The sequence below is a fragment of the Halyomorpha halys genome, unplaced genomic scaffold, assembly GCF_000696795.3.
Source record: "Halyomorpha halys isolate HHAL.00 unplaced genomic scaffold, Hhal_1.1 Scaffold1147.1, whole genome shotgun sequence".
Classification (NCBI taxonomy): Eukaryota; Metazoa; Arthropoda; class Insecta; order Hemiptera; family Pentatomidae; genus Halyomorpha; species Halyomorpha halys.
In genome coordinates this window covers 125,003-135,331 of record NW_027105529.1, presented here as the reverse complement: position 1 = coordinate 135,331, position 10,329 = coordinate 125,003, and the positions used below count along the sequence as shown (strand labels likewise).

Below are 10,329 nucleotides of genomic sequence, written 5' to 3'. Positions count from 1 at the left end.
TTTTGTATACAATTATTACATATTTATTTTGCTTAAAATTTCTGAATAGTGGTGGTTCAGTCCTTTGGAATCTGATTTGAAATTTACAGTATAATTTATATTTATAAGGTAAGACCAAAGGAATCAGTATGTAAGTGAAGGAAATTTGTTATAAAAGTAATTAAAAGGAGCTGTTTGTAGGAATCCTTGAGAATGACCTGAGAGGTCGAAACGTCAGATGTTAAAAAAGAATAAAGTTGAGAGAAAAGGATCAAGATTGTTTTAAAAAGAAACATTTGAATTTATTTCTTTAAATAAATATCATATTTTGTAATTTGTTAATCTATGAAAGTATTTTTATTTAATTTTGTTCTTCGTACACAAAACTACCCATAGATAAGATCCTGAAATCTTTTACTAAGTTTTTCTTCTTTTAATTTGTGCAAAAGTAGTTATGTCATACAGGGTTGGACAAAAATTAGATATAGACGAAATTATAGGTAAAGTTGCCATGGATACGATATTTATTTATCAATGGTTCATTCATGAATAAGGGTCGTATCCATGGAGATGTTAGCTGTTTCATTTATAGCTAATTTTTATCCATTTATGCTGTCATATAAGGGGTTCAAACTTCCATTAATCTTTTTTATCGATATTATAAAATAAATAAATAATGTTCATGATGTTGCAAATCAATATACCAGTGCCGTAACAACCTCGGAGACCGTAGAAATTACTTTTCATATTCTTGTTCCAACTCTAGCTGCTTTTTAGCTAACTCCCCCTCTAATTTCATCTTTTCTAATTCAAAATTATTTCTGATTTCCATTTCCCTTAGCCTCGACTCTTCCTTCATTTTACTTCGCTCAAAGGCTACTATCTCTCTTTCGAGAGCAATCTGCTTCACTTTCAACTTTAACTTTCTCTCCTCTGTTGTCTTCAAAAACTCCAACTTTTCCCTCAGGTACGCCATTTTGTCTGTTTGAACCTGAAACAATAGTATATTGGTAACTTTTTTTTGGCCATAGAAGTAGTTTATTAATAAAAGTAACAAAAAGAGGAACATTCACACAGTGTAACGAACAATGGACAAAAATCTAAATTTTTAATCATCAAATTACATTTTAAAAAATATTTGTTGAACTATAATAGTACAAAAACAATAAATAATGTTTTTATTTTTATTAAAAAATGCAGCTGTAATATTTTATATAAAATAGTATCCTTGATATAATAATAGTATTCTATTAATAGTACAAGAGCTCGCAGGAAAAAAGTAAGCTATTTCATCACATAGGGAATATGAATGGAAAAATAGCAGCTTTTTCAAAACATTAAAAATTAATTTTTTATCCTTAGCTCAATATCTTTAAAATCATCTAAAACTCTAGAAAACCTAGTAGAACATCATTTAAAGTAGAATAAATCTGCTAAAATATGAGCACTAGTAGAGCTGTTTACACATTTTTAATTTAATATAATAGGGTTATTCATGATCTATGTTAAAGCATGTTAAATGGAAAAACTCGTGTTAAATCGAAAAAAATTGCCTTCTTTTGCCGTGGTAAAACGAAATAACATTTAACATGGCTGAGAGTCTGTTACTTGGTCAGTTAAATCGAGAATGACGTCACACAATAGACCAGTTGAGATCGCCGCCATATTAGTTGTTGTGACTTTCAATACAGTTGTCAATTAGCTCATCTTCATTCTCTTCCTCACAAGTTTGAAGATCAATAAGACACTCATAAGCTAAACTTTCACACAAATTCCACTTTTCACTCACTCTAGGCATGTTTTAATTAATTACTTAAATCAAAACTGAAGTAAACAATAACATGAGGGTCTGGAAGGAAGGTTATAAACATAAAGGCTTATACAACAAGTTGCTGAGAAAATCCGCTAGGGACTCTTATGCATTTAACGTTTAACATGACTTCAAATAGGGCTGCTCACAATCCTATAGTTATAACATTTAACATGGTAAAACATATAACATTTAACACAACATCATGAATACCCCTAATATCTCAGGAACCAATCAACATTCAGATATCTGCAAGCCCTCACAGTAAAGCTAGTTAAATTTACTATAAAATAGTTAATAACGTTCATCTTTGTAGAAGTAGTATTTTTGTGAATATTAAATTAATTGGTAAAAGTATTTATTTAAAAATAACTAGAGGTTAATGATTTTTGTCGACACACATTTGTTACTTGGGTTACACTGTGAATCATCCCCATTTATTCGCAAATTCAAGTGGACACAGGAAAATAATAAATTCTTACCTGGGCTAAGCAAGCAATCAAATTATTGGACTGCAGCCTCACTCTTCTTTTTGTTGTATTGTTAAACGATTGCAATCCCTCCAATTTTTTCCTCTTTCTTCCAAAGTTTCCCGAATTTCTTCCACATTCTTTTCTTTGATTCCATTTCACTTAAAACAAAAAATAATTTTCAAATAAAAATAAATACGCTGACACCGCTATTAAACGATAAACAAAAGTAGTAAACACTCGAGATGTACACCTCATAACAATCCCATCAGCGAGTGTTACATTGACCTGTGGCCAAAACTGCATAATTAGCTTTTTTAAAATTCTCATTTTAGGTTAAGATTAATCGATATTTATAGAGGAACTGCAATGTACCTTGATCTTGAAAGGATGAACTGTAATAAAAAATTAATGAAATGAATGAATAAAAAATCAAATTAATAAATAATTAATTAAATAGATTGATAATGTTGATGATTATACCTTCGAATCTCTTAGGTGGGATATAATGCTGCCGCTAAATTCCGCCCTCCATTTGTTTCTTTAGCAAGTTCCTTAATCCCAGGCATCTCACCTACTTTTAACACTTCATTTTCCAGGGTTAGTCTACCAGTCTACGTTATCCAGGGCGTTCCATTTTTGGCTCTGTTGAGTTATATCAGTGTGATAATATATTAGTGATTATATTTTCAATGCTTCATTATCTTGTCAATTGATTCTTGCTCAGTTATCCTCCAATGCTTCATATTACAAATGTTATTGGCCACCATACTCATTGTATGTTACTGAGATATATATTTATGAAGGTCTGTAGCATTTTTTTGTAACCCGTTTGCTGACTTTCCTTGTCTCCGATTGCAATTGCTGCCAAAGAGCTGAATCTATATTCTATGTAACCCTCCACACCGGCCTGAGTTGTAAGAATGCTTTCGGAGTTTTGCTTATTCAGCTTCCCATGTTCTCATCAGCTCCTCTGTCATCATACATTCCACGGAACAGAATTTATCGGCCCTTTTTAACACATGTTCCTCTATATACAGATTTTCCACAGCCTTGCAGTTCAGCCATATTTATTTTATAATTAATTGAAAGGATAAATACTGGGTTGGCAAGGAAGTAATCTCGGTATTTTAGTGAGAATAAAACTCAGTTTTTTCTCTTTTTGTCATCTTTCTGGTGATCTTGCACTGTTAAATGAATTATTATATATGGGCATGAAAAATCCATATCCAGTCAAAGAATACTAAAAATTGTTAATGAACTGACTGTTTTAAACCATTTAATGAAAACTTACAGTAAAACATCGACTTGCGCTGTGAAGTAGGCAGCCCAGAGTTTGCCTGGGATCCACCAGAGTGCATTAGCGCAAAACTCAGCACAGTAGCCATATCATTGAAAAGAATTTCTTTTTTATAAAAATGAATTATTATTTTTCTGTATTCAGAATTTTTGTGTATAATACTTAATGATTTTGTTTGAACAATAAGGAAAAAAATAACAGACTGAGCTATCCTAAAAATATTATATATGACCGCTTCTTAGTTACAGTTAAATCCCCACATAGTGTTTTAATTTAATGATCATCCAACATGGGCATTCTTTCTTGATCATTATTTATTCACAACTAACTTCCTTAATTTTCGTTTTTAAATCTTTTTGTTAATTTTTGTATAATTTTCTTTTCGCTTATATCTAAATAATTTTTAATGCTACCTAAGTTTACTTTTTTGCATCTTATTATCCTATATTGCCAAAATATTTTTAGTTGTTTTTTAGCCGTAATGATGCTGTACAAGGAGGGGCATAACGTCAGCAAATAAATAAATAGTTTCCAACTATTTTTTGTTCCTTTCTGACCGCATCCTCAACTATCGGTTTAATATTTTGAAAAATACAGTCAATCATTACTTATAAATAACATAACTATATTAATTAATTATTAAATGAAAATGTTTACTGCTAAAAGCCATGAAGGATCAGGGGTTCAATACTTTGTAAGGAAGTACTGTTTCTTGAAAAGTTGTGGAAGGAGGTGTTCATTATCATGCTAAACCAACAGATTTTTCCAAAATTAAGAGTACCCACTTTATGAGGATCTTGGGAGGACTCCCTGAACCAACAGTGTTGTCTCATGGCGCATAATGTATATAACACATGTCATACAGTAACATAGATAACTATCTGCCACAGCTGGAATCGAACCCGGGTCATAGGAGTCGGTAGCCCAGTACCTTACCACTGAGCCACCCCACTCCCTGTATACACAAATTATTATATATAATATAATTATATTATTAATTAAATAGTATATACAATGTAAAATTTGATATTATTATCGACTTAATGAGCCCATATTACAAAATTCTAAACTATTTCATGGTTGGTACTTTCTAATCATATGAGGTCTTGTCTGAATATGAGGTTAAGTAATGCACGCAGTCTGTATTTTGAAATACAAATGGTGTTATATTTTTACATAGCAATTGATTTATTTATTGAATATATATTTCTAATTTCTGGATGTGTGCCTTACAGATACACATGAGATGAGACACATCAAGCTCAAAAGTTTGGGTCGTGCTAGACACGTCAGAATTCAGGAAGATGATATTCCAAAAAAGTTGCTTGAGGAAAGGATCTACTGGAAAAGAGAAAGATACAGGCTTAGAAAGGAGGATGCTATCATCCGAGATGCCAGAGACCTGAGCACCCGCATTTAGTGAGCGACTTCAAGATAAGGGCATTATCAGATCAAGGACCAGATCAGCATGTAGTGCCATGGATTAATAGTAGTAGTAGTGCCTAAAGACTAATATTTCCACCTCACGAGGGATTAATTTGTTCATTGTAAGAAGGAACAATTTTTTTTTTCGTAATTATTAATAAGAAATTAGGTGATATGATTGTTATGTGAATAAATTCAAGAATAAAAAGAATAATGGAGAAACAAGGCCAACTATTTTCTATAATTGAAAGATTGTTGATTGAACATGGGTAATATATAAATTTCTATAAAATTTGGATGGCAACTTAGTCATTTCAATTTTACAAGAATTATCAAGTAAAAATTTCAATAGCACCTTCTCACGAAAATAATCACAGGTATTCTTATTAATCCATTCAGCGCAAGATTCATTTTATGTCTCGATGGCCTATGACCCCGGTAAACCTGATCTCACTAAGCCAGTCAATCTGAACAACCGTTAAAGCATGGCTGATTAAAGAAATTCTATTCTACTTTAAAGTTGGCACGATGACATGTTTAGGACTAATATATCTTTAAAAGGAAAACTTACTAGAAGATCCAGCTTCTCCCTTTATCGAAAGGCCAGCATTACCTGAAAATTAAATAATAAGCATGACAAATAAATGATTTGTTAAACAATTTAATTATTCAGTTAAAAAATAAAAATAAAAAGTAAATTATTACACAGTGGAATATTATTCGAATTAGTTATTTATTATACCAGTAAATAACAAAGATTAAAAATTTAGTACAGTGCGTACATCACACAACTCGTACTTACTATAAAAATATGTATTTCATGATTCTTTGAGGAGAAAATAATGAATAACAACTTTGTTACTGCCAAGAATACATCAGTTTAACTAAACATAATGAAGCCATGTATAGGTTTTGTTAAATAAGTCCGTTAGTTTTTTGTTGGTGAAAGAAAACTAATTATATTTTGTACATAATACTTATTTTAATTTGCAATGTAATGCCCATTATTTTCGATTACCTTACCCCATCTATCCAACAGCTGAATAATCCCATGTTCATAGAATGTCTGTGGTTTATTAGCGAAAAAGTGATCAAGGTGCTCCCTGACACTCTGTTCATTTTCAAACCGTTTTCCACTAAAAGAATTTTGTAGAGAACGGAATAAGTGGAATAGGGAGGGTGGGGCAAAAGATCCCATCCAAGGGGTAACAATTTATTGTGGGTGACTAACGAAGTGTGGAGCCTAGCCTTGTCATAATGGAAGACGACACCCTTTTGATTTGCTATTTCTGGGCATATTCTTCGAATCGATTCATCCAATTTTGTTAATTGTGAGCAGTTTAGAGTGGAATCGATCGATGCACCTTGTGGCAATAGCTCATAAAAAATCACATCCTTGAAATCCCACCATACAGAAAGCATTATCTTCTTTGAGCGCAATTCTGCTTTAGATGTGGTTCCAGGTGGTTCATTGCTAGGTCTCCAAGATTTTTTTCACACCACATTATCATAGACAATCCACTTTTCATCCTCTGCCACAGGTCTTTTAAGAAATGGATAGTTTTCTTGACGTTTCCGCAGTGAATCGCAATTGGAAATGTGTGTAGCCAAGTTGGCTTTGGTCAGAGAGTGGGGAATCCAAACATCAAGTCTAGAAACATAGTCGAGCTTACACAAATAATTTTCTATGCTTGTATGTGATACGTCTAGGACCTCTACAATGTCTCGCACTGATTGGGATGGATTTTGATCGACTATTGCCTTCAATGGTTTCAATTTCTTGAGGGTGACCAGGTTGTGGTGCGTCCTTTATGTCATAATTCCCTGCTTGAAACTTGGTAAACCAATTTTAGCACATGCGCTCTGTTAAGGCATTATCCCCATAGACATACTTTTTTATGTGCCTCTGCAGTTCGCTTTCCTTTTTTGAAGTAATAAAGCAAAATACGCTCATAATGCTCGATATTTCCGTCCATCTTCTCAGCTGGAACACGAATACAATACTGACCTAATCTTAACAAGCGTCAACTGACATAACTGTTTACATAATACAAATAGGATAAACAAAAAAATATATAAATAAAAAAAGTATAATGATGTAGTGCTGATGTCTGTGTAAACAAAATCCACCCTTATTTCGAATCTCGTCCATTCAATCGGGCACGTCTCGGTAACCATCCATTTTGGGCCCTTAGAACATGGAATACCATGTCTAAAGTGTGTAAGTACTATTTGAAATGTCAATATCTACAAAAGTCTCTTACCTTCATCAGGAACAAACATCTCTTCTTCTTGTTCTACACGCATATGTCCATCTATTAAAAGTTTAAATAATGTAATACACAAAACAATAAAAGGATACAACACATAAAACATACAAGGACGTTTAAGGAACATAAAACACACACTTTAAGAAACATAAAAGGAAACAGATACTTTAAGGAACAAAAAATAAAACAACACATAAGGAATATAAGAAGAAAACCTCCAGCCAGGGAAGGAGAGATCTACATACCTGTAGTACTTCACCAGATACTATACAGATTATAAATTTCAATTATTGCTATTAAATTAAAATTAAAATCTAAGATAAGCATAAATAGTTTAGCCGATCATTATACACATTGGTTGATAGACTGTTAATAATCATAGATTACGGACCTGTATAGTATAGGGTTGGCAAATAAGTCCTTTCGGTTTATTGGGTGAAAGACAACTAAGAATATTTAATACATAATATTTATTTTAATTTACAATATAATATCCACGGCGATCAATAGCAAATCGATATAATGTCCATTATATCGATTTGCTAGTTTTGGGTGTTTTCTTTGAATCGATTCATCCAATTTTGTAAATTGTGAGCAGTTTAGATTAGAGTGGAATCGATTGATACAACTTGTGGCAACAGCTCATCAAAAATCACACCCTTGAAATCCCACCTTACAGAAAGCATTATATCTCCTTTGGGTGCAATCCCTCTTTAGATGTGGTTTCAGGTGGGTCGTTGCTGGGTCTCCAAGATTTTTTTTGCACCACATTATCGCAGACAATCCACTTTTCATCCCCAGTCACAAGTCTTTTAAGAAATGGATTGTTTTCTTGATGTTTCCTCAGTTAATCGCAAATGGAAATGCGTGTTACCATGTTGGCTTCAGTCAGAGAGTAGGAGACCCAAACATCAAGCCTAGAAACGTCTCCAAGCTTCCGCAAATGATTTTCTATGCTTGTATATGATATGTCTAAAACCTTTGCAATGTCTCGCACTGATTGGGATGGATTTTGATCGACTATTGCCTTAACATCAATGGTTTCAATTCCTTTTGGACCAGGTCATTTATGTCATAATTCCCTGCTTGAAACTTGGCAAACCAATTTTGGCACATGTGCTTGGTTAAGGTATTATCCCCATAGACATATTTTTTTATGTGCCTCTGCAGTTCGCTTTCCTTTTTTGAAGTAATAAAGCAAAATATACTTATAATGCTCGATATTTCCGTCCATCTTCCCAGCTGGATCACAAATACAATACTGACCTAATCTTAACAAGTGTCAACTGACATAACTGTTTACATAATACAAATAGGATAAACAATCCTCTGTTGGGATTAATTGCATCAGAAAAATGTGATGTATTATAAACAAAGCATGAATACAAAAACCGAAAGGACTTATTTGCCAACTCTAAATATCTAACATAAGTTTGCGAACCTGAACTGGTTAATCAGGTTAGAAACTATAAATGAACAACGTTTGTGCTCATTAACAATTATATAAATATAAGTTACAAAAATAGAAGTAGAATGGTGGCAAGTGAAAAGTGAATTGATCGCTAATAAGTTAGTTCAGGTGCCACTGCCATTTTTAGGAGCTAATGAACTAAAGTTCAACCTTTGATTTTTTTTAATTTAAAAATTTACTTACCATCATTAATATCCAGTGTTTCCTCTTCTTTGAAATTAATAAAGGGAACTGCAACAAAATCAAAATAATTTAAAATAAAACATCAAGTCAATTTTTTAGCTTATGTTTCTTTCTTCAAGTAGAAAATTTAACAATAAGTGAAAACTCTATAACTCAAAATTCAATAAGTTGAAAAAATCAATATTTCAAACTCCTTCAAGGGAGGTTAATTTTTTGCGTTCAGTGTGGTAGAGAGAGATTTAGCATCTCCACTTCAACTACGATTGTCCTGAACTGTGTTTAGTACTGTCCTAGCTCCACCAGCTGCAATGGTGCATTTAAGGATTTTTACTCTCCTTTAAATTTTTAATTTATTAATTTATATGTCATTTTATTTAAGACACTTTTAATAACTTTATTACATATTCAAAATATTTTAAAATTTTGTTTTCATTGTTTTGGATTATTTCAAATTGTCTTAATGTTTTACAGAAAATGTGAAATACAATATCTTTCTAGAGTCCTTATTCAGTAAAAAAATCTGCAAAATATTCATTCTGATTGTATACACAGGTGCTGGAACTCCATTCCCTCAAACATATGTCATGTGCCAACCCGTCCCTTATTTAATACCCTTCTATTTAAATACCTTTTACTTCAAAAATCTAATCCAATATTATAATAGTACATATAATTTGTAACTACCTTTTTGTTTTGATTTTTATGTGTTAAGTCAGTTAGTTTTTAATTTTTTTTTTCTCTGAATCTAAAACTATTTATATATAATTTTAATAAGTTTTAATTAAGTTCAGCCACAATGTTTTTGTAAAATTAAAATTACCTCATAATTGTTCTAAAGGAATCTAGTCCTGGAATAATACACTATTTTTCATCTCATTCAGTGGCATACATGGGTTACAAAAATAGTCATCATGGTTAATAAAACAGGTATTTAAACTTTATTTGGTTAAATATTACATTTTATACATTATATAATGCTTATTTAAATTAAAAGAAAAGTAAATACCAACAAGATAAAATTATGTTTTTAAGCAGTTTCCACGTGAAATCCCCACAGTCAAGGTGTTAAAGATGTTTCCCGATGCATTAAACTTGATGCACAAGGTACTGCACCTTAACAATACAAAGTTAGTCAGTTTAGTATGAGTTGGTAGTACGTAGCGACAACTCCAAGGTGACTGCCAGGGATTGGCAAAAAGGACCACCACTAGGCTTACTTACCAGACTAGTTTCCCCCACCACTTACCGATACTAAGGATCAGGTGTAACACTTAAAAGATATATATTGTAATATGCTCTTTTTGAGTAAATAGTATATTTTGATGTATAAAGGGTTTTTTATATGTTTTATTTTATGTATCATTTTAATTTGTTTTGTTTATCCAAAAAGCAAGCTAACCAATTTTCATTGTCCATAATAA

At 32.0% G+C, this 10,329-nt stretch overlaps 1 protein-coding gene across 4 annotated transcripts in view; it reads right to left on the bottom strand.

The window, feature by feature from the left end:
- LOC106688529 (zinc finger protein 711) overlaps nucleotides 1–10,329 on the bottom strand; it is a 36,175-nt gene that overhangs the window by 21,663 nt on the left and 4,183 nt on the right. For 3 of the 4 annotated variants that reach the window (XM_067051713.1, XM_014433024.3, XM_014433025.3), the window contains 3 exons: nucleotides 8,909–8,956; nucleotides 7,249–7,299; nucleotides 5,556–5,597 (listed from right to left, as the gene is read on the bottom strand). In XM_067051713.1, coding sequence (XP_066907814.1) covers nucleotides 5,556–5,597; nucleotides 7,249–7,299; nucleotides 8,909–8,956 — 141 coding nt within the window. The remainder of the gene's footprint in view (nucleotides 1–5,555; nucleotides 5,598–7,248; nucleotides 7,300–8,908; nucleotides 8,957–10,329) is intronic. The other variant, XM_014433027.2, reaches the window with a different exon arrangement.